This window comes from Bactrocera dorsalis, chromosome 4, assembly GCF_023373825.1.
Source record: "Bactrocera dorsalis isolate Fly_Bdor chromosome 4, ASM2337382v1, whole genome shotgun sequence".
In the NCBI taxonomy this organism is placed as follows: domain Eukaryota; kingdom Metazoa; phylum Arthropoda; class Insecta; order Diptera; family Tephritidae; genus Bactrocera; species Bactrocera dorsalis.
The window spans coordinates 11,750,488-11,775,729 of record NC_064306.1 but is presented as its reverse complement, the minus strand read 5'-3'; the positions used below and the strand labels follow the sequence as shown (position 1 = coordinate 11,775,729).

Below are 25,242 nucleotides of genomic sequence, written 5' to 3'. Positions count from 1 at the left end.
CCAGCATATTTTCGCAGTTAAGTTAAATATTCGACAAAGAGAGGTCTAACAAGTTTCGAAATACTCCCAGTTGAAAGATTTTTTATGATGTACGTATCTAACTGGTTCTAACTGATAATACCACCGATTTTCGAAATCGAAAGATGCAAGGTGGACAGAGAAGCAAGTTTTATCTATATGAATGGGTCTAAACTTGATAATCGAACTTGAGGTGGTCTTCCCATCTAAATCAGATAAAGAGTCATCTTCCGTCCAATTTAAGTGTCTTCAAGATGAAGATCACAGAAATAAAAAAAAAACTTCTTATTCTAACAAAGAGTGTGCGCACAACAGAAATATACTTGTATTTATGTATATACACTCTTGGCCACGCAAATCTTACCACTCAAAATTTTCAAGTATTGTGCATATTTGACTACACTTTATAGCGGTACTTTTGTCGGTATAGAAATTTTTTATTCAGAAATAAAATATTGGCATGTTATTAATCAAAAATATTAAAATTAAAAACAAAAGACATTCAGTTATAGAAAAATCAATTGAAAGATAGTGAGCTTTTCAAAATGAACTCGAAATGTAAGAGACTGATTTGCGATGAAAAAATTATATTTTTTTATTTTTTAATTTACACTATATTTTAAATTAATATTTTATTTTATTTTTGTTTAATTGAAACGTGGAGTTTAGTATATCACTTTAAATCGGCCGCTTTTGTATAAACACAGAAAAGCTAATTTGTGCTTTACTCATTAAACGTTCTAAATTAAAACTATATTTATAATTAGAGATTATAATTTGGGCTTAGTTATGCTTATTAAAACATAAAAAAAATTTAAGAAAATCCTGAACGAACGGAAAAGAGCGTCCATTCAATGCAGCTTTCACTGTAGTTCTTATTTATGAATTGTTTTATCTTCTAAGTTGCTTTAAACTGGACACTGTGTGTTATGCTTTGCTAAAATCAGGTGAGAAATATGCACCGCACATGCCGACTATTAGAGTTGGAAAGGAATGACATAAAAACTCTAGTAGGAGTGCAAATGGATCACTGTTTTAATGGAAGATATGTCATCAAGCTTGGAACACCATACAATGGCATTTGTAAAATGTTATCAAGAGATAAAAAAAGAAGAAACTATAGGACATCTTACATGCGTTGTATCGTAAAAGAATCGCGACTATCGGTCGAGAATTTCTTCACGGTGTCTTGCAGGTTATACAGTAAACACTTTTTGTATTGATGAACTTCATTAGGAGCACATGATGGCTCAGAGCGGACATAATGGAGTGAAAGAGGTTTAATGCATCGTTAGACATGCTTGGCAAGACTGAAATCTTCAAAACTTCAAAATTACAAATAATATTAGAGACATTGATTAAAAAGCGTAAAAAGCGAGTAAAATTTACAAATACGATTAGAAGCTGGAGAAGCAATTCTAAACTGACTTTACATTAGAAAAAAGTGAATGGATCTGCTAAAATTTCAAATTTATCACATCACAATTTGAGATCGTAGCATATCAAATAAAATATTTTTCCAGATGTCAAACTTTTTTTTACAATTTTGATAAATAACATTTTTCCATTTTGTAAATAAACTGTTGTCTCATATCATACTTTGTTTTTAATTTTCCAAAAAAATAAAGTTTTCAATTTTTTTTTTTTCAAGCTTTTTGCAGCTTCCTTCCTCGTCTTGTTGCAAAACAATTATTCACGTCAAAATAAAATGGTCTCCCCTTCACTTACCGTATTCAATTTCTCCATGAGTACACTCATTTGATTTTTTGAACACATTTTGTATGTGTGTTTGCTGTTGCTTTCGTTGTTGTTGTTGTATTAATTGCTGTCGCTGTAGATTTTGCGCGTTTGATTGTAATCGATGCCTGTTGGCCATTCACAAAATTGCACAACAAAATGCTGTTGCGGTGTGTGAAAAATTCCAAAGATGTGGCGTATAAAAGCTGGCGCACGCATGCGCAAAGCAAAAACAAAGTAAAAGGAAGCACAATGAAATGAAGCACAGCAAAACAAAAGCACAATTTAAAACAAGTACGTTAACGTGCAACACCAGCAACAACAACAATAACATATAAAGTTTTATTGTTTTAGTTGCTGTAGGTAAATGTGTGGCACTACACGCTGGCGACTGGTGCGCTGGTCAGTTCAGAGGTCGTGCGAATTGAGTACGTGATCTTGTGTTGTTGTAATTTTTATGATTTTGTTGTTTTTCTTTAAGAAAACCGCGTTTAACAAGTCACTTTAAAATTGCTCACTTGCAATGTTGCGTTATTGTTGTAGAGTTGTTGATATTTACGGCCACAAAACACTTTTTTTTTAATTTTCATAATCTTTTTTGAAAAATTTTATTTTTTTTAAATTTACATAAATTAAAAATATTTAAATTTTTAAGAAAACTATTATTTTATTTATTAAGAAGAAAATTTGTTAAAAAAGAAATTTGTTAAAAAAAAGAAAATTGTTAAAAAATCAATTTTCAAAATTTTCAAAAATTTAATTTTTTCTTAAAAAAAAATTTTTATAAAAATTAAATTTTTGAAAATTTTTAATTTATGTAAAAAAATAAAGCATTATTAAATTTTTTTCAAAAAATTTAAATTTTTTAAAAAATTTTGAAAACAAAAAAAAAATTTATATAAAATAAAAATATTCAAAAGTTAAATCTTTTTGAAAATTTTTTTTTAAAGAAAAAATTAACTTTTTGAAAATTTTTAATTTATGTAAATTTTCTTTTGTTTTCAAAATCTTTTTTGAAAATTAACATTTTTTCAAAAATTTAAAGATATATTTTTTAACCCTTTCTGTTGTATTTGTAAGCATTTTAACGCTTTCTAAAAAAAAACTTATTTTTGAAAATTGAAAAAAGTGTGTTTTCGACTTTTTTTAGTTTTAAGTTGTTTTTTTTTCCAATATTTTATATTCTTTTAACTTTTTGGCATTTTAGTAATTCATTGTTTTTATTGAATTTTATTATACATATATGTATATTTTTTAGTCCTTATAAGGCTTTTTTTTAAGAAATATATTTTTGAAAGCTTTTATTTTTTCACAAATTTAGTTTTGTTTTTGTTTTTTTTTTAATTTTAGTTTTTTTTCAAATTTTTGTTATGAATTAAAAAAAATACTTAAATTTTTTTATTTCATTTTAATTTAATTTTTTTATTTTTAAACCTTTTAACATTTCCTAAACAATTTTTGTTTTTGAAAGTTTCTATTTTTTTTTTAGTTATTTTGGTTTTCGTTTTTTTTTTAATTAATAAATTTTTTAACTTAAATTTTTTATTTTCATTTTTTTTTTAATATTTTTTTTTATCAATTAAAATTTTTTTTTGTTTTTGAGTTTTAAATCTTTTATTATTTTATTTAATTTTCTTAATAATTTTTTTGTATTTATTTCGTTGTCACGCGCATGTCGTTATATGTAGCCGCCTTCTCGGAAGCAATTACGACATACGCAATTCATGCGTTTTATGATTGTCCGCGAGATTCAAAGCAACTGATAAATGGCAAAAGAAATTAATTTTTAAAAACATTAAAAAAAGTTAAATAACTATGTACAGCAGTTATGGCGCCAATATTACAACAAGAGCATTCACACAATATGACGACGGTCGCCGAACTCTCCTTACGTTTACTCTAAGCATTTCCACGCATGTACAGATGAATATACATACATATGTATGTATGTATGTAAATAAATTTGTTTTTCTTTTTCGGTCTTCTTCTTCTTCAGCGCTTTGTTAGCGCTTGGTAATTCACACCGGCTAATATTTGATATGCGTTTTCAGCGTGCGGCACTCAAAGCAGCCGTTACAGCTTTCCACTGCATATTTGTTGTGGTAAATTTAAATGTTGTTGTTATCGGCGATTACCGATGCGTTTCGACAAGACGAAAATGGGAAAGTGCAGCACCGGTTTGCGAGAAAAATTGCAGAAGTTGAGGTATAAAACAAAAAATATGAAACTAATAAAAACATAAATATTAAAAATAAGAAAAAATAAAAAAACTAAGAAAATGAAATAAATTAAAAATAAAGTACAATTAAATATAATTATAAGTAATATAATATAAAAAAATATAACTGAATAATATAATATAAATCTTATAAAAAATAAAATTAATTAACATTGAAAAAAAAAATAATTAAAAAATTATTTAAAATAATGTATTTAAAAAAAATCTACAACCAAGAAACGCAAAAAATTTTTTTTATATAATAATCTAAATTTAGCAAAAACAACAATTCTTTTTCTTCTTAATTGGCGTAGAAACCGCTTACGCGATGAAAAGAAAAAATAAAAAACAATTAAATAAATAAAAAAATTAAAAAGCATTTAAGTACTGCAGAAATAAAATTAATTGGAAAATTTAAAATAGTTTCATTAATTTCAAAATTTGAGAAATCAGGAAAAATAATTATAAAATAAAAAATCAAAAAATTGATTTTATTTTAAGACCGTATTTTATATGGAAATCTATTAAATTAAATTAAATTTATTATAATTAATAAAAAATATAAAATTGTTGAAAAAATTAAAAACATTTATTAGAACCTAAACTTAAACATGACCCTGAAAAATTGTATTAAATAAATAAATTGTATTAAAAATTGTATTAAATAATATTATAAAGTACTTAATTATATCAAAAAATCTTTTATTTTTAATTTTTTTAATTTCAAACAATTTACTAAAACTGATATCTTTTTTTTAATTTATCGAATTTGCTTGAATAAATTTTACTTCAATTATTAGGAAAAAAATTTTAAAATAATTTTCTCAAATAATTAAAATAGTAATATTTAATTTTAAAAAAATTTGAAAATTAATTTTAAATGAAATTTGAAGTGTTCCAAATATATAAAAAAAATTTAATTGTAAAAAATTCACAAATTTTATTTTAAATAAATTTGAAGTTTTTTAAAAATATAAATAATTAAAATTTTAATTGTAAAAAAAATTAAGAAATTTCATTAAATTAAGCTGCAGTATAAATTAATTAGAGTTAATAAATTAGAGTTAAGAAAAATATTCTGTTAAAAATTGAAAAAAAAAAAATTTCACCAAAAATTATAATTAAACTAAAACAAGTAATTAGTGCAAAGAAAAAAAAATAAAGGAAAGCAAGAGGAAAGAAATAACATAAATTGAGTAGTACAAGTCAGAAGAACTAAGCAAAATAAATGATTAAATGCAATGAACTTAGAGATTAATTACATAAAAATTAATTAAAATAAAAACTTAAATTAAATTAAATTAAAAATAAACACTGTCAAAAAATTAAGTAAAAAATTAAGAAAAATTAGCAATAATTAAAAAATTAATACGATAAAATAAGAAAATTCTAAGGGTTCCATGACACTAAAATAAATTAAAAACCACTATAATTAAATTAAAAGTTATTAATAAAATTAAAAATGGAAAATTAATGAAATTGGAGGGAAAAAATTAATGAAAGTTCAGGGAAAAAGTTAAAATTGAAATTATTGAAATTAAAAAATTAAGAGAAAAAATTAAATATTTTTTGGGAGAAAATTTGTTTAATTTTGTTTACATATTAATGAATTAAAAATTAAGAAAAGTTGAAATAAAATAAAATTTAATATATAAAAATATCTCAAAGTGTATAATACAAGAAAATTTAATAGAACTGAATTGAATTTAAAAGAAAAATATTAAAATTAAAACAGGAAAAACGAAAAAATAAAAAAAAAAATAATAAAAATAATAAAAATAAAAATTAAGTAGAATAAAACTTAAGAAAAAATTAGATGCGATAAAATAAAAATATGCAAAAGGTAATATAAAATAAAATAAAAACTAATAAAAATAGCAAGAAAATTTAATAGAACTGAATTGAAATTAAAAAAAAAAAAATATTAAAACAGGAAAATCGAAAAAATAAAAAAAAAAATAAAAATTAAGTAAAATAAAACTTAGGAAAAAATTAGATGCGATAAAATAAAAAAATTCAAAAAGTAATATAAAATAAAATAAAAGCTAATTAAAATTAAAAAAAATATGTTACTAAATAAAAATTGTTAAAATTAAAATATATTATATTAAAATAAATTAATAGAAAATGGTAAAATAAATGACGTTTTAAAATTTTTTTATATTAAAAACATAATTTTCGATTTTAGTGCTTTATTTTATCACACCTAATTTCTTAAATTAACATTAAGCGAAATTTAATAAGAATTAACTAAAATTACGAAAATTTTCAAAAAACTCAAAAAACTTACTAAAATATATGAATTTAGCAAAGTATGAGAAATATTATTTCAAAAATAATTAACTCTCGTCAAGAGTTGAGAAATTTTAAAATTTTTAGTACTTCATCTCCTCACATATTGTACATATGTATGCTAATCGATATGTACTTATAACTTATGTGAATGTATGTATGTTCATAAAAATTTTCCTGCACTTCAACAAATGTCTTTTAAGCGCTATTAAGCAAGTCAGAAGAAGAAGAAACAAAAATCAACAAATATTTTAAGTATTTTTCGTGCGAGCTTGCACATGCATACATGATCGCATATGCATACAGATATACAAAAATTCACATATGTTTGTATGTATATTCATTAAGTTATAGCGGCATGGTTAGTAAAAGCTAAGTGGTGGCTCTTTCACAGTAGTTACAAATAACAAATTCAAAATGTTACTGCTCATTTTCTAATTTTCGGTGAATACACACACACATACATGAATGCATGAATACATACATAAACATACAATGTACATATATTTGCGTTTGTACTTTTTCATGTTCGATTCGTTTGCGTGTTTGCTTAGTTGTTTGGTTTCTTACTACTATTTTTTTCTTGTTGTTTTTGGCTGCTGTAATTTTCTACTACACTTTGGTGGCTCTTCAGCCTTTGTATTTGGGCATTATTTAAATTTGTTTGCTTAGTAATTTCGATTTCAATTTCGTTTTCATTTGCTTGAATGAGAATGAAAGTGTTGGCGCAGCGGGTGTGTTGTTGTTTTGCGTACTTCGAATGAAATTTTTTGTGTTGAGATTAATTAGCGATGTTTGAGGGACAACCTTTTGTATTATGTACGATTTTGTAAATTTTTTAAAATGAAATGAGTGATTTATTTTCTATATTATTATTTTTACTTTGTTTTTTTTTTTATTATTTTAAAAAAGTTAAATTTAATTAAAATTTTTTTTAAATTTTTTTATTAAATTTAATTTAATTAATATATATTAATTTAATTAAAATTTTTTTTAATTTAATTTAACTTTTTTAATTTATTATTATTTTTTCTTAAGATTTATTTTTGAAAATTTTCATATATTAGTTTTCAGCTAATCCTTTTGTAAATTTTCATTTATTTAATATTATATTTTTATTTATAATATTAATTTAAAGCTTTGAGAAATTCTAATAATTAATAATTTTGTTTACTTTTTTGGGAACTGAAATAATTAATTTTTTTTTTGAGAATTTTAATTTTTTATTTTTATAATTTTTTTTATTTTTATAATTTTATAACGAAAAGATTGTTTTAAGTTCTTTAGTTGGCTCATTTTCAAAACATTTTTTAAGGATTTTTAATATTTGTTGGCTTTGATATTTTGTATAATTCTTTTTTTATTTAATTTTTATATGGGAACTTAGTGATTCTGCTGCTTGTTTTTTTTCATAAATTTTAATTTAAAAAATATTATTATTTATTATTATTATTTTTCTGATTTTATTTTTTTTTAAATTTTTTTAATTTTGTCCTATAAAAAATTGTATGTTTTTTGCCAAACACATTTTGTTGCCAAGACATTTGTTTTTTTTTCTTTTCAAAACTTTCATAAATTGTTTTTTAAGTTTTCAACTTTTGTTTTACATTTTTATTTATTTAGGAACTTAACATTTTTGCTGCAATTTTTAAATAATTTTTTAGTATTATTTTAAATATTTCTTTAATTATTTTTTTTCTAATTTAATTTTTACTGTAATTTTTAATAAATTTTTTAGTATTATTTTAATTACTTCTTTAATTAATTTTTTCTAATTTAATTTTTACTGTAATTTTTAATTAATTTTTTAGTATTATTTTAATTATTTCTTTAATTATTTTTTTTTTTAATTTCATTTCTGCTGCCGTTTCTTCTTAAATTTTTTTTAATTAAAATTTTTTTTAGATATATATTTTTTTATTTTAGTATAATGGGTTACACTTTATCGCAAAATATATTTTTATTATATGACATATTATTTTCTTTGTTTAAATCATTTCATAATTACAAAATTGCTTTAAATTGACTTTACTGATACTTTGTTCTGCAATTTATTTTTTTTTTTAGTAGATTTAGATTTATTATAAGTTTAGATTTTTTTTTTCGTCATAATACATTAATACACAAAATTAAATTTGTTTCAAATTTTATTTTTAATTTTTTATATAAATTACCACTATTTTTAATTTTATTTTTATTTTTTACTGTTAATTGCTATTTTTATTTGTCTTAAATTTTTTAAAAGTATTTTTTTTTTAGAATATTAAAATATATATAAGTTATAACCAAAATCCATTTTTAGCAACACATTATTTATTTTAATAATATCATGTATTTTAAAATTATATAATATAATTTTCATCTGCAATTTAGTTATATTCCTAACCAGTTATCTGTTGTTCTTCACTTATATATTTTTTTAATAATTTTTTCTTACAATTTTTTTTAGTAAAATTTTTACCAAATTTTTTTTTCTGTATTTTTTCAATAATTTTTTTTTATTATTACAATAATTTTTTTTTTATTTTTTCAATAAAATTTTTTCATATTCCTAGGCACAAAAACCATGATTTACTATTTGTCATCATTTTAAAGTCACCACACATTATTTCTAATCAAGTTTAATATTCACATATAATAATTTATTAATTTTTAACCATATTTTATAACACAATATTTTTTAATCCATACTAACACGTCAATATTTAACAAAATTTGTTCTTCTTGTATATCTTTGACACTTTTGTAACTCGATTTTTCCGTAAATTGTTAACGTAAAAGTCCAGCGAGCGCGTAACATGAAAGCGTGCGTCGCACTCAACGTCTGCAAACCGTTTGAGATTGCAGGCGTAGACTTTAACTTGGCCAAGAGATTGCAAAGACAACAACACCAGCTGCGAGCAGAGCAAACAGCAAACGGTAAAGCGCAGCAAAAGCATGAAAAACACGAGCAAAGACACGGCTTACAAGGAAAGCAAGAAGACTGCTGAGCGTGTGTGAGCAATGAGTCGTCATATATGCCCACATACATATGTATGTGTATATAATTTTGTTGTTAGAAAAAAGCGCTAAAACAAGTCGAAGTCATGCAAAGACAGGTGCTTTACAGCCATTTAATATATTTATTAGTTTTGCTTTCTTTGCTTTGCTTTAAGAGCGCAAAATCAAATGTGTAAAGTAAGAGCGCGCAAGTTGCTCTCCAGCTCACTAGCGGCACTTTGCTTAGTTGTTGGTTTCATAACTTTATGCTGCACCAGCATTTTTGCGCGGTCTGCTGTGATTTGTTGTTTGCTGTGCCAAAACGAGTTGCTCGCTTAAGTCTTTCGTTTGTGCTGTGTACGAAGAGGCTAGGGCTCAGCGAGTGTTTGGTTTCGCGGGTTGGTCTTTTTTAGCCGTCACTGTTAAGGCTGGTGATTTACTTATGGCAAATTGCAACATTAAACGCAGCATTAAATTGAAATGAATAATAAGCGCGCATTGAGGTAATTTTTAATATTTGTTTATTAGCCAGTTTGAAGTGCGTAGACACATGATATTGCGTTTAGGCGAATAGATTTTGGTGGAAATTATTTTAATGACATCTATAAGAGAAAAGTGCTTTTTATGGCAACAATTTCACAAAAATTTCACAGTGATTAGTTAAATGATTTTTATAAATTATATTAACTTTTTTAATCATATGATATTGCACTTTTATGTGTTATTGTTTGTTTTTATTTAATAATAATTTTATAATTGTTACGGAATAAAAAAATAAAAGAAGTAAAATAGTTAAAAAAAAACACTGAAACCCTAAATTTTCAAAAAAAATTTTAAAAATGTTTTTTTGCCGATTTGATATCACAAATATATATCGGTCATAAATTTTAAAAAATTTTGAAACTAATTGAGTTTGAAAAAAGTTTGAAACATAAATTTTAAATATAATAAGTAAAATATTGTAATTTCGAATACGCAATTAAAAAAAAAATAAACAGATAGACTAAATTGTTAATTTTCGTCAATTGATTTTTATTTATGTATTTTTTCATAAAGCATTTTTGCTGCAAAAAAAATTCAAAAAGGGTTTAATTCAACTACTAATTTTAAAAATTGTTTTTTTGCTACAAAAAAAAAAAATAAATTAATTTAATTTAATTTTAACTATTTAATTTAAATTTTTTTCGAAAACCAAATTTTTACTCTGATTTTTTTTCAAAGTTTTTTCCTACAACAAAAAAAATAGCAAAAATTAATTTAATTTTATTTAATTAAAAATTAATTAATTAATAAAATTAAATTTTATTTTTAACAAATATGTATATATAAAAATTTTATATTCTGAAATTTGTTTTCCTACGTCAAGAAAAATTAATTTAAATTAATTTAATTTTAATTACTTAATAAAACAGTTTTTTAAAAAGAAAATTTTGTGTTCAGAATTTTTTCAATCAAAAATTTTCTGAAAAAAAAAACAAAAATATGTACATATTTATTGTAATGTTTTTTTTCAAAAATATCAGAAAAATATTTAGAAAATTCATCACAAAAGAATTTTTCTAAAACACATTAGCAGAGACTTGTTTGAATCTTTCATTAAAAAGATAATTTATACAAAATTTTACCACAAAACGATTGTTTTTTCAACAGATAAATTTAATTCTGAATTTCAGTCAATCAATTTTCCAAAAACTTAAAATTAAAAAAAAATGGGATAATTGTTTAAAAAACACGTGTATTCTTTTAAAATATTCCTTTAATTTATTTGATTTTATTAAAATGAAGCAAAAAGTAGGTTTTTATGAGAAAGGTGAAAAGCAAAGAACAATTTTTTATGAAAAATATTTCCAAATGGTTTTAAAACAGAAATACGAACTTTTTATGACACTTTTTTTAAATTGATTTCGAATAATTTGTCTAGTAATTTCCTCGCGACTTCTTCGTTGTTTCAATTCCAAAATTCATAAGATTTATATTTTTTTTATTTATAATTATTTGAATTTTTTTATTGGCACTTGAGAGTTTATTACTCAATATTAAACAATGTTAAAAAATAGTTTGATTTTTAGAAAATAATTGTATTTAAAAATAAAAAATAAATACATATAACACACAAAAAATTTTTTTTAATAGACATGATTGAAAAAGAGTAAAGAAAAATGTTGTGAAAGAAGATTTGAAAATATATTAAAGAAATTGCTATTGAATATTAAAAAAACATGTTCTAAAAAGTTGAAAAAATTTAGAACTAAAAAAAACATGTTTGTTTTTTATACTTTTTTTTTCAAAAAAAAATATTTTTTCTTTAGTAACTTCCTTGTGATTATGATAGAGCTGCAAATTGAGAAATTGAAAATTCAAAAGAGAATTGAGACCAATGAAACCTAAATCACTTATCGAAACAGCATCACTAACGTCATTGACGCTCTAAAGCTTCGCTAAGCCGACCTAAAGGTCAACGGTAACTACTGGACAGTTCACCACTTAAATAAACATTTGTTGAGGTAATTGATTTACAAAACTAACAGCTCAATTAAGCAAGCAAAATTGGAGCACAGCAGATTTTCGATAGCGCAGCAATTATAGTATAACACAATTTACTAATGTTTTATTATTTTTGCTGATTGGTTTGCTTTTAAGATATATGTGTATATGTAAAATTAATAAAGAGCAGTAGTACTAATATACCATTTGATTTAAGGTCATTTGAGTTTAGAAAGATTTTTTAAGTTTACTCTGGCAGTAGTTAGGCACTGCATATGAGAATAGAAGATGAGTAAATAAAAATCAATGAAAGATAAATGAAATAAATCAAGTAAAATATGTCTATTTAAATGTGCGTAGGTTTAAATGAATGTATGTATGTATATATGTTTATATTAGTATGTATCTTACTTTAAACTTGTCTCCAGGTTTTTAGTGATTATTTTTCAATTTCTTTTATATTAATTTTATTACTAGCACAATACCAAAATTAAGTTCAACGGATAATAAAATCAATCTTTTTCAAAAAACTGTTATATAAATTTATGTAAAAACATTTCTTTTGAAAAAAAAAGTTAAAAATTATTTTCCAAAAATCATTATTTTTTTAACATCAAAACGGTACATTATTTTTTTCCTACGGTAAAAAAAAATTCGAAACTGTTGAACAATTTTTTCTTCAAAAAAACTTTTAAAAACAAATTTTTCGTCTTAATGCAAAAAAAAAATAAAAAAAAAGTTATTCCCCAAAGGTCAGGTTTTTTCAAAAATCAAACGATTTTTCTGAAACAATTTTATTACTAACAAAAAATTAATTTATTTTTCAACATTTTCTTTTTTTTAAGTTTTTTGAAACATTGTTTTTTATACTTTTTTATATATTTTTTTTAAATTTTTAATTTTTTTTTTACTGACAAAAAAAATTTATTTATTTTTTCAACATTTTCTTTTTTTTAACTTTTTTTGAAACATTGATTTTTTACATATTTTTCCAAATTTTTTTTTTTAATTTTTTTTAATTTCTTTTTTAATTTTTAAAAACGAAATTTATTGTCTATTTAAAAAAAAGTAGAAAGTAGTTTTTACCAAAAAATTAATTTTGAAAACCCAATTTCTTTCAAAAGATCATAACGAAATTTTTACAGAAATAATTGTATTTTTCAAAAATAAATTTTTGTCATAAATTGACAACATAAACAATTTTTTTTTTCAAAAAAAGATAACTTTTTTGTCTGAATTTAAAAAGATGTACTTAGAAAGAAGTTTCTACTAGAAAAAAAAGAAGTTTGTTTAAGCCCAGTTTCTTTCAAAATTATAAGTTTTCTGAAATTATTTTATTTTTCTTAAATATACTTGTGTTAAAAAATTTCGATAAATTTTCTTTTCCAAAACCGTATATTTTTTTAAAACAGTTTTTTTCTTATTTAATAATTTCTCCAAATTTTTTTACATAAACTGCTCTTTCTTACCCCAAAACCACAAAACCATATTTTTGTTTGTTTTTTTTTTTTAAAAAAAAACGTTGCTAATATTTCAAAAAATTTCGACAATATTTTTTTTAAACGATTTTTAGAAAAATAGTCTTTCTACATCAAAATATGTTAAAAAATTTTTTTTTTCGAAAACATTTTTCAAAAAACCAATTTTTGTTACATCAAAAGATTGTTAAAAAAAATCCCAAAACTTTCTTTTAAAAAATATATTTTTATTAAAACTTTTCGAAAACAGTTTTTTTTATGTACATATGTGCATCCAAAGATGTTTTTTTCCAAAAAATAAAGTCTTTATAAAATCAATTATTTTGTTTCATTCAATAATAATATTTTTTTAATAAAATAGAATATTTTTTTTAATTTTTTTTTTACTACTGTGCACTATAAGCGTCAAATCTATCCAACGAACAACCGTTATATACGTTTTTTGCAAACTCACTGCCTGATTACTTGTTTTGGTGGCGTTTTCTGCTTACTACTTCATTTCTCTGCCGTAAATTAGCCACTGTGAAGCTGTATAGATTTACTTTTTTCTTGTAAATATATATTTCTCTCACAAATTAGCAGCTATTCAACCCACATTAATAATGTTTACAGCTTGCCGCTGTTACCAAGTGATTTTGCCGACTTATGACTTGGCGAAATTTAAGAATCATTTGTTGTTTTTGCTGTTGTTGCTATCAGCAGATTTATTATTTACCGCTACATAATCGCCAGTTACATAACTGTGCAAAAATCGGATTTTTACGCTTACTTTCTTAAATTAAAAGCGCCAAATTTACAATGGTTTTTACACCCGAAACAGCTACAAGCGCTAATAATCAAAAGACTTAAGCAGCGAACTTGGTGGCAAAAGGCGCACCTACAAGCATTGTAAAAAATAAGCGGAGAACCGACAGCGCACCTTGCAAAGTATTTTAATGGCAAAGAAGCCACTTTAAATACTAAAAAATAAAAAAATTAAAAAAAATGTTAAAACAAAGAAAATTGCGGCTAATCTGCGGCGGTAAGCGCGCTCATTTGTTTATGTATTCAGTGCCGGCGTTTAAATATCAAATGTTTGTCACAGTTATGTCGCTAAATGTTCTGGCAGCTCTAATGTTATGCGACAAAAAGAAAAACAACAACAAATAGTCGTGTTAAAAATGCAAAATAGTGCTGTTGGTGATGAACTTGGTGTGGCTGGGCGCAGATTAGAACGTGTTTCGAAAGTGGAGGGGCTAAATAAGGCCAAACTATGTACGAAAAATAAAGTGAGCAGTATTTTGGTATTTATTCTGGAAGCACAAAATCCCACCTCAGATCGATACGTGGGTCTAATTAAGCGCCATCCGGATTGAAATGGTAATTTTCCAATAAAACTGTGTGAAAAACAATAACAACAAGCTAAGTGCTCCGAAAACCGTTCATTTAGAAATATTTGAGAATATAATTGAGTGAGATGAAAATACTTACATACTTTTGTAATTTAGATATTATTTTTCTTTAAAGATGAAGAAAAAGATAAAGTTTTGTACTGCAGTTTGACGTTTAAAAAACTTTTTTGTAAATCTTTTTTTTTTGGATAGGACTACCAACTATCGGAAAAAATAAAACGCTCTATTGTCTCACTATTTGACAAAATTTAAAATTTAATTGTCTCAACCAATTGTGTCAACATAAAACTTTATTTATTTTGACAAAATTTGAAATGTATATAACTGTTATATGTTTTAACTAATTGATTAAATTTAAACTTAATTTTTTTAACTAATTGACTCAATTTAAAATTTAATTGACTCAATTAAAGATTTAATTGACTCAATTAAAGATTTAATTGACTCAATTTGAGACTATATTGACACAGTTTAAGACTTAAATGTCTTAGCTGCTGGAAATAATGAAAATTCCTAAAACAAAAAGTTTGTTTGACTCCTTTGAAAAATTAAGTGCATGAACTAATTGTTGCCTTGTTCTAAAAGATATTGTTTTAGATAATTGATTAAACTTGAAATTTAATTGTTTCAACTAATTGACTCAATTTAATACCTTAATATTTCAACTGCTAGAATTAATGAAAACAAAAAGTCTTTTTCATTTATCGAACACTATCGTCCTTTAAAACAAGCTTAACTTGATTTTATGAACATTAATTTTATTCATTTGGTAACTCAATTTCAAGCTAAGTGCCTCAACTTTTTAATTCACTAATAAACAATTATTTTCTAGTACTTCCCCGTTAAGAAGTTCTCAGAATAACAATAATTGAAAAGTAATTAACTTTTTTGAATTTATGTACATTTGTATTTTGTTGCTTTTTAACATTTATATGATCGCTTTTACTTATCTCATTTGTTTATAAATTAATATATATAAAATTAAGCATAAATCGTGGAAAATTATTGAGTTAGAAAAAATTGAAAAAATCGTCTTCGAGTTAAAGGGTTTTATAAAACTTAGATCGTATCTGAAATGGGACCAACATATTGAGGTGAGTCGAAGACTCTCTTGCAACATCTACTTACGCAACTGCAACGCAAAAATGATTATAACCCATGACACAGCATACTTTTATTCCTCAACTCCTCTTTTATATGAAATTGACTGTGTTTATGGAAAGAGGAACGACCGCATGTAATTAAAATATGCTTATAAGCCCATTTTGGTATCTCTCTGCTCACTTGGATTCTCCTTTTTAGCTTTCTTATGATATTGTAAACAACCGTTAAGTAGTTTGAAAGCAAAATCGTTTATCGTGCTATTCAAAAATATATTTTTTCTCACTCTTAATGCAAGTTTAGTTAGGTAGGAGAGCAGCGCTGTTGTATTTCGGGCTCAATTAGCACTAGCTGTGCCAAGTCTAGTAACAGAAACATTATGAAACTGTAAAATTTATTAATTACAGACTTCATTTAAACTAATTTTTTTTATAATTTATCCATATAAATTTTATTATCCTTTGATTAATCTATGTAGTCGCGTTTTCATAAAATTTATTACACTTTTACTTGTTCCCATGAACTTAAACATTTTTAGAGTAAATAAATTTAATATGAAGAAAAAACTAAAATTGAAAATTCCGTGCTTAACGGCGGTGATTTCACTTGTTAAGCTGAAATCCTTTTAACTATGCTGTAAATATTTGTCACCAGCAACTCGGAGTCGTAAAGTGCCTGTTTGTTATGCTCGCATATTTGAGTGTTTGTGTTAATAGCGCATTTAGTGTTTCAATAAAAGGTAATAATATATATTTATAGTAAAAGTATGCTGGCTTTGAAAAAGTTATTAAAACGTGAGCATAAAATTTGCATTAAAAACAAGAGTTGCTCGTAAAATTGTCACACTTGTCCTGTTTTTTGCCATTGCTTTAAGACACCAGCGTTGCCGGTGGTTCAAAAAAAGCAATACCGGACACTACATAAGTGTTTATATGTGGCCATGACAGACTTAAGTGTTACTTGTGGGCAATTGAGTTTATTTTTATGCGCCATTTGCTATTAGTGCGGCACTTTTGAAGGATTTTTTCGCTCTGCAAGGACTTAATTTTAAATGGTTAATTTTCGTATTTTTATTGCGTGGGGATTAGCTTATTTACACAGGTTTGCTTAAGTGATATTGTGAACATGTTTGTTTAGCTATTTGGCGGTGATTTTTATGTGAAAATTAATGGCAGTGGGTGGTGAAGAAGAGAAGAACAGCATCTTGGTAGATTTTTAAGTAGCAAAAGGCAGAAGAGAGCTAAATAGCAGCTCTACAATAGCTTTTGCTGAGCATAAAATATTTCTGTATCTTCTTAAAGTCATAAACTAGCTCACTTTTGAGTCATACTTGAGACTCCGAGATGTATTTATTAAACTTTTTTCTCTAATGAACAGGGTATCCATAAAGTTTGTCACGATGTTTATAACACCCAGAAGGAAAGGTCGGTGACCCTATGAAATATATCTAAATGATCAGCGTGACGAGCTGAGTCGATTAAGCTATGTTCGTCCGTCAGTCTGTACTGGTACTTCAGTTTTTAAGATATCGAACATATTAACTGTCACGAGGTTTTCTCACAAGGATTAAAGCAATATGTCAAATTTGTCATACGCGGACGAAGTGAGCTTTCGCAAAGTTAAGCTGTGTTGATACTAAGTGAATACGATGCGAAAGCTTGCTGATTTACAGTTTTATCATTTCATACAAACCAGTTTAACGTTATAAAAGCATATCGTTCTATGAAAGCTTTTAAAAAGCTACAAAAATTCTGCCAAACTAAAATAAAGCTTTGAGATATTAAAGTCAACTATTTTTTCTAAACAGGCTTACAAAATTTTTATGGCGGCAATCGAGAGCTTTGTGAAAAGTTGTGTTGAACCTAGTGGAAGTTTTGAGACAAATTAATCTGCTTTCATTCTACGAAAGCTTTATAATGAACTATGAAGGAATTTTAGAATAAGCTGTCTGCGGTTATTTTCTCTCTTTTTATGGAAGTTTAAAAAAGCTTTTTAAGAAATGGTTAAAATTTTGGAGTTTTGAGACTTATTACTTTCTTTGAAAGCTCTCAGAAAGATTTATATCGGAACATTTTCTTTTATCAAAGTTTCATAATGAGCTATGAAAGCATTTTAAAAGAAGCTATAAAATGATTTCTCCTCTTTCCATGAAAGCTTTTGAAAAGCTTTTAAATGTGTATCCCTTTTAAGGGAGTTTTGAAAAGCTTTTCAAAAAATGGTTACATTTTTTCAGAGTTAATTTAGTTACTAGCACTAAAAGCTTTTGGCAAGCTTTATATGGGAACATTTCTTCTATGGCAACTTTAAAATGAACTATGAAGGCATTTTAAATGAAGCTGTCAAATTTGTTCTCTCTTTCCATTAAAGCTTCCGAAAAATTTATCAAACTTGTTAATTGAGACACAATAATGCTCTCGGAAAGCTTTATAGTGCGCCATCGGAGCTTTTTATGTTTATGCTTTTAAAGGGAGTCTTAAAAAGTTTTTTTAAATCGATCATGTCTTCCATGACGCTTTATAATGAACTATGAAGGCATTATAAAAGAAGGTGTCAAACTTGTTCCCGTTTTTCATTCCTGAATTGCAAATCTGAACAGATTTTTAAAAAATATATCGAACTTACCGCATGTTCTGGGATATATTGATCTTATTGCTCTAAGAGCTTTTAAAATTTCTTTACCAAACTGAGCTCAACCAAGCTCTAATTTATTTCGAATAACAGTACCTAATAATAATCTAACGGCAACTCCGTCAGCAGCAACTTTTCACTTCAAAAAAGGTGTGCCACCATCTAAACGAGCATCTAACTTTATCAGCAGATTTTTATGTTGGAAAAAGTTGGCATTTTTTGAATTCCCGAATCATTAATGCAATTACAAACAAGCACAAAATTCACCGAAAACACAATCAACCATTTAATCTGATTAACGGCAATTACTTATTTGCTTTTTGTTTCAATTTCTTGCTATGAATCAAACAAAAAGCTGTGAAATTGCTAAATGCTGAGCGCCAATAGGCGTGGCAACGCCGGCGCATTGCTCTAACGGTTTTCCAACAATTTTACAGCAACAACAAAATGCCGATCATAAACAAAATCAACGCCTGTTTAATGCAGCTGACGCCAGCAACTAATTGTGGGGAAGCAAAACAACAACAACAACAAAAGCAACATTAAAAGCGCTTTAGTAGCATTTTATTGTTGCATTGATCTATATCGGCTTGTTACAATTATATTTATGTTTTTTCTTTGCTAATGTTGTTGTTGTTTGCCGTTGCCAACACTTTCGTTCGGTCTGCTGCGCCCAACACTTTTTACACGATTTTCTTTGCTATTTTATTAAGTGTTTTTTTTTTTATTTTTACGTTTTTTAGGGCAATTTGAAATTTGTGGCAAGCTTTGGAATTCTTCTGCTGCTGGAGCGGCAAATCGATTTTCGTGCGACCTAAATAGACAAGCAACGATGTTGTGGCAGCAACCAAAAATGCTACATACTTACATAAATGTATATGTACTTGTATGTGTTGGAAAATATTGCATTCAAATTCAGTTAGACAAGTGCTGAAATTGTAGGATGATAAAAAGGCACAAGTGTTGACAACATAACAAAAACAACAATGCACAAGTATTATGCTTGATTATTTGTGTGTACCAGTATATGAAGTAATGCAACAGCAAAAGGCAAGTGCAGATGACAGCAGAGTTGGCTTAAGACAAATTTGCTGAGAACCAAATTTTCGGGATTGTGTAATTGCATTGATGGCAACTAAAAATGTAAGCAAGGAAAATAAAAATAACTAATTTTTTATGATTACAAAATGGATTGATATTTTGGGATTGAGTTTGAAAATCCCGTTCGAAATTCCGACTTCGTAGATATTTCAAGATGTCCAATTGGTTTATGAACGTCAGAAACGACTAGGATTTCCATTGTAATACTCTGACAAGTAAACGAGAATTAAAAAAATGAAAGTACGTTTTTTAAGAATTTTATTTTTACAAAAAAAAAAAAAAACAAAAAAAATGAAAAACGGCGTATCTCGAGACCTAGTTTTTGTAGTTGCTGTCACCCGAAACTTTTTTGTTGATACAAAAACACTTTCTAGTTAAATCTGTTCTATAGTATTGTTGTTCTTTTAACGATCTCGAAAAGAAAATCGGGATCCCGAAATTTAAATTTTATTTATAAATAACTTAATAAAATGATTTTATCCGTTTGGCCTGTTAAACCGTTGTTGTTCTTTTAACAATCCCGAAAAAATCGGGATCCCGAAATTTAAATTTCAATTATAAATAACTTTTTTATATTTCAACAGTCTAATTGTTGTTCTTTGAAAATTTAATAAAATGATTTTATCCGTTTGGACTGTGAAATTGTATTTCTTTCAACAATCCCAAAAAAATCGAGATCCCGAAATTTAAATATTAATTATACATAAATAACTTTTTTATATTTCAACAGTCAAATTGTCGTTCATTGAAAATTTAATAAAATGATTTCATCCGTTTGGACTGTTAAATTATTGCTATTCTTTCAATAATCCCAAAAAATCGTAATCCCGAAGTTAAAATTTTAAATTATAAATTCATTGCAAACTTAGTACAATGCATATCTTCCATTTGAACCGTTAAACCCTTGTTGTTTTTTCACCAATCCCGAAAAAATCGGGATCCCGAAATTAAAGAATTAAATTATAAATTCAGTAAAAGCTTAGTACAAAGCATATTTTCTGTTAAGACTGTTAAATTATTGCTATTCTTTCACCAATCCCGAAAAAATCGGGATCCCGAAATTTAAATTTTAATTATAATTTCATACGAACTTTAGTACAATAACTATTTTACATTTCAACCGTCAAATTGTTGTTGTTCTTTTAATAAAATACATGCTGAATTGCAATACATTTTTAAGCTGTTTGCCGCCGTTAAGTACATACATCGCGAAATTAAAATATAAAACAAAATACAGGTAAGACTACAAAAATATTGTTTTATTCTAGGCTACAGCAATTATATTTGTTTTTGTTGTTATGCCTTACTTCTCTCTTTTCGCTCCTACAGGCGCTAGAAACAGTGCGACGGTCAACGTGCTGCTCACATAGCAAGCATCACGATTTCTAAGGCAACATTTAATAAAACAATAACAGCAATTGCCGCTATAAACAATTGCAACAACAACAGCATAAGTTAAGAAATTGTGAATAGGACTAGCAGAAGTTGAAAGAAAATTTTGCAGGCAAAAACTATATATTTTTTTAAGAGAGAGAGAAAAGAGAGGGACACTTGAAAATAATTCTCCTTTTTGAACAGGGGAATAAAGGAAAAAGAAAAAACCTTATTATCGGTTCCAATATAAGAAAAGAATCGCAACTACCTGTCGCCGCTTTCTTGATGATGTCTCGAAAGCTTGCACTACTCGAATTGATGATCTTCTTCAAGATCATCACAGATTGGTTCAGTGAGGACATGGTAGTTTGAAAGGTTTTTAGTCCAATGTGTTTAACACTAGGACTCCTAAGGGCCAAAGTGCGTCCCTGCGTAGATCAAAGATTAGCGTGGAAGGTGTAGAAATATGAGAAGCAGAAAAATATTGGAAGTACGATTTTTTATGAAAAAATTCGAGAAGATATAGCACAGAAAAAATGTAGCTGAAATGAATATTTGGTCTCTTATATACACATAGCACAGAAATCATTTAAAAAAAAAAGGTTGTATTTCTAATATTTAATAACCAAAAATTACCTTAAACATATCTTTTTTATAAGCCAGTTGAGAATTACAAAATAATTGAACACTGAAAATAAAGCTTAGTACGAAAATGATGTGGAACCAGAAATATGTTATCGCTTCATCGAACTTCACTTCAGAACTAGCTCAAACTAAGAGACGAGACAGTTCTTTTCTTCTTTTGATAGATCAAATAGAGAAGAGATCAGAATTTCGAATTCGCAAAAGCTTTCGAAGCAAAGAAGCGATTACCACCCTGCTAACAAGTTGGTCAAATTATTTAAGTGGTTGCCTTAGAGAGAACATAAGATCAAGCTAAACTGCTTAAGGAGATATAATAAGATTATTAGCTTTTCTTTTAAACCTTCGCCTAAAAGTTTTAAAATAAAAACTTCACATACAGCAGCCAAGAGTTATCCATTCAAATATAATTATTATTGCACGCCAGTGTAGTTAATATTATTAAACATACAAATCGGCTTTCTTCATGCACTCACTTCTGCATCCCTTCTTTTATTTTTCTAGAGTCATTTCAGTGTCCTCAACTCCTTTAAGCCAGTTTTTATTACGCAACAACTCCTTCGGGTAATCAATTGACTCTCAAACTGCCTAGTAATTTTCAGCTGTTTCATATGAGAGCCGCTGCCATGATTCATGTGCAAGTAGGCATATTTGCAAGGAGGATTTATAAATTCAACCTGTCGGCTATTTGAGCTTATAAAATATTTATGTATTTATTTTAGCATTACAGGTGAATCATAGGGAATTTCGAGGCGAACAAATGTGAAGCAATTAATTGAGAAGATTTTACTAGGCGTAAGTAGGGTGAAGCAGGCGTTAAAAGGCAATAAAATGTTATAAGATCAAGAACGATGATCTTGAGATATATGTATTTACTGAACCATTGCTATATGCTTGTTGGAGGAACGTCTCTTGCTTGCGGTAAGCGCTTTGATTTTATCCGGAAAATGGAGGTCCAGACGATGGACGTTGGATTTTAAGGCTAGCTTTTCTCTAAATATACGGTCATTTTAACTACCGAAGATGTATATGAAGTACGCAAATGAGGAAATGAAGAATGTGAAGTGGTTGTAGGCGCCTGTAGCCACAACACCATGGTGACTGCACAATTTAAAGTTATTCTACGGATAACAGTCTCATGTTTATTTAAGCTTAAGAAGCAAATAAATAGCCAGTTCTCTGGTTTGCAGATATACTTTTGCTTAAAAAAGTCTTATGAAATTTGAACCGCAAGTAAACAAAAGCTTGCCTTAATCGATGTGTCCATTCACCCTTTTTAATAACGATACTATTGAGCTAGTTAGAAAACCAGTGCTTGATAATCATCGTGATGGATGGCAGAACAATCGATCTTCTGACAACACATTTTGGTTAATTTTTTAAAGCATGAAGAGTATTAATGCTAACTCCTATCAAACGTCTCGAATCTCTTGCAAAAGCGACATTGAGTAGAAGTCGCAAAAGAGATGTTTGACAATGTTGCTGAGGCCGCTGTGAACCGCATTAAGACTAGTGACGAGCCGTGGCTTTATAGATATGGCATCGAAACAGTCCAACTATCTAGCGAACAGCGCTCCAAATTTTAGTCGAAATCGGAAAAAACAAAAGTCACTGGCATCACTGAAAGCCAACCCAGTCGGAACCACTATAGGATAAGCTGCCATACAAACTGTACATTAGGAATCAAGTTTTGTAAGGAATCTGTGAAAGGTACGTAGGTTCTCTTTATAATTCGGGATTTGCAACCCCAGTATTGCTATCTGACGACTCACAACTTTATCGAAAAACTTGAAATTTTTTATGTTGTACGTACTCGGAACGTTTTGACATACGGGCGCTAGTTGTGTTGCTTACAGTAACTTAAAACATTCTTCTCGGCTATAAAATAGAATTAAAATGCGAACATTTCCGCGCGATTATTTTTTACAACTTTCGACGCGGATTAACTCAAGCAGCGGTGCATCGATGAACCTAATTGAATTTTTGGCGATGAAGTTGAGTTGAGTATGATTGCCTGTTTTTGTTGAAAAACTGGGCTTGTCACAACCATACTACTGGATCATTGCAGAACAGCAAATTCTGATTAGAACACAACCATTTCTCTGCCAGTTGTCTTTAAAGAAATGAGGCAAACCAATCACCGAAGACGGATCTCTCTTCAGCAAGGCACTGCGTGCTCTTACACATCGCCTAAGTACTTTTGAGTACTCAAAACATCAAATGGTCGAGTAATTCACCGTAAAGTCTTGACTTGGCACCCATTGGTTTCTTTTTATTCCCGTTCGTAAAAGATAAACTAATACTAGGTCAACGTTTTTCGACATATGCAGAATCGGTTGATGCGTTTAAAACGCATGCTTTCGAGATACCTCAAACAGAGTGTCAATATTTTCAAGTTTGAATAATTGCTTCAAACGTATGTAAATATGTATAGAAGTTGTTGGAGAATATTTTGAAGAACAGTAAAGCGATTTTCTATAAATAAAATTAGTTTTTGTACTCTTCTTTTTCCCCGAAACATAAAAGGCAAGCGACGCATCATTAACTGAAGTTATCGTTTTTTTATTTTTTGTCAATCCGGGTCAAATTTGATCAAATGATATTAACCTCAAAATATGTTTAGTAAACTTAAAGCTATTTTGAAATCCTAGTTTGAGGTTAATAAATTATATATATTCTTTCTTTCATGATCTTGAAGTGTTCAAAGTTGAACATAAAACTTCATCTACTAGTCTATATGTCTCTCTCTCTGTATATTTATTAGTTGTAAAACTTTTTTATAAAAAAAATATATATGCATATATATAATATAAAACCTAACCTTAAAATAAATCACTTGGTTCTTCATTTGTCTCCCAACATATAGCATATTTTTATACTCTCGCAACAAAGTTGCTAAAGAGAGTATTATAGTTTTGTTCACATAACGGTTGTTTGTAAGTCCTAAAACTAAAAGAGTCAGATATAGGGTTATATATACCAAAGTGATCAGGGTGACGAGTAGAGTTGAAATCCGGATGTCTGTCTGTCCGTCCGTCCGTCTGTCCGTCCGTCTGTCCGTGCAAGCTGTAACTTGAGTAAAAATTGAGATATCATGATGAAACTTGGTACACGTATTTCTTGGCTCCATAAGAAGGTTAAGTTCGAAGATGGGCAAAATCGGCCCACTGCCACGCCCACAAAATGGCGGAAACCGAAATCCTATAAAGTGTCATAACTAAGCCATAAATAAAGATATTAAAGTGAAATTTGGCACAAAGGATTGCATTAGGGAGGGGCATATTTTGACGTAATTTTTTTGGAAAAGTGGGCGTGGCCCCGCCCCTTACTAAGTTTTTTGTACATATCTCGGAAACTACTATAGCTATGTCAACCAAACTCTATAGAGTCGTTTCCTTCAGACATTTCCATATGCAGTTCAAAAATTGAAGAAATCGGATAATAACCACGCCCACCTCCCATACAAAGGTTATGTTAAAAATCACTAAAAGTGCGTTAACCGACTAACAAAAAACTTCAGAAACACAAAATTTTACGGAAGAAATGGCAGAAGGAAGCTGCACTCAGGCTTTTAATAAAAATTGAAAATGGGCGTGGCGTCGCCCACTTATGGACCAAAAACCATATCTCTGGAACTACTTGACCGATTTCAATGAAATTCGATATATAATATTTTCTTGGCACCCTGATGACATATACGAAATATGGATGAAATCGGTTCACAACTACGCCTTCTTCCAATATAACGTTATTTTGAATTCGATCTGATGTCTTCTCTGTATGATATATACATTAGGAA

At 27.1% G+C, this 25,242-nt stretch overlaps 2 protein-coding genes across 3 annotated transcripts in view; both read right to left on the bottom strand.

Moving 5' to 3' along the window:
• The window catches only part of LOC125778231 (disheveled-associated activator of morphogenesis 1-like), a 97,341-nt gene extending 94,999 nt beyond the window's left edge, over positions 1–2,342 (bottom strand). The window contains exon 1 of the mRNA XM_049454873.1: positions 1,747–2,342. Coding sequence (XP_049310830.1) covers positions 1,747–1,794 — 48 coding nt within the window. The 5' untranslated portion in view covers positions 1,795–2,342. The remainder of the gene's footprint in view (positions 1–1,746) is intronic.
• Positions 1–25,242, bottom strand: part of LOC105223551 (guanylate kinase) — a 164,702-nt gene that overhangs the window by 26,834 nt on the left and 112,626 nt on the right. The gene's annotated exons all lie outside the window — the stretch shown is intronic.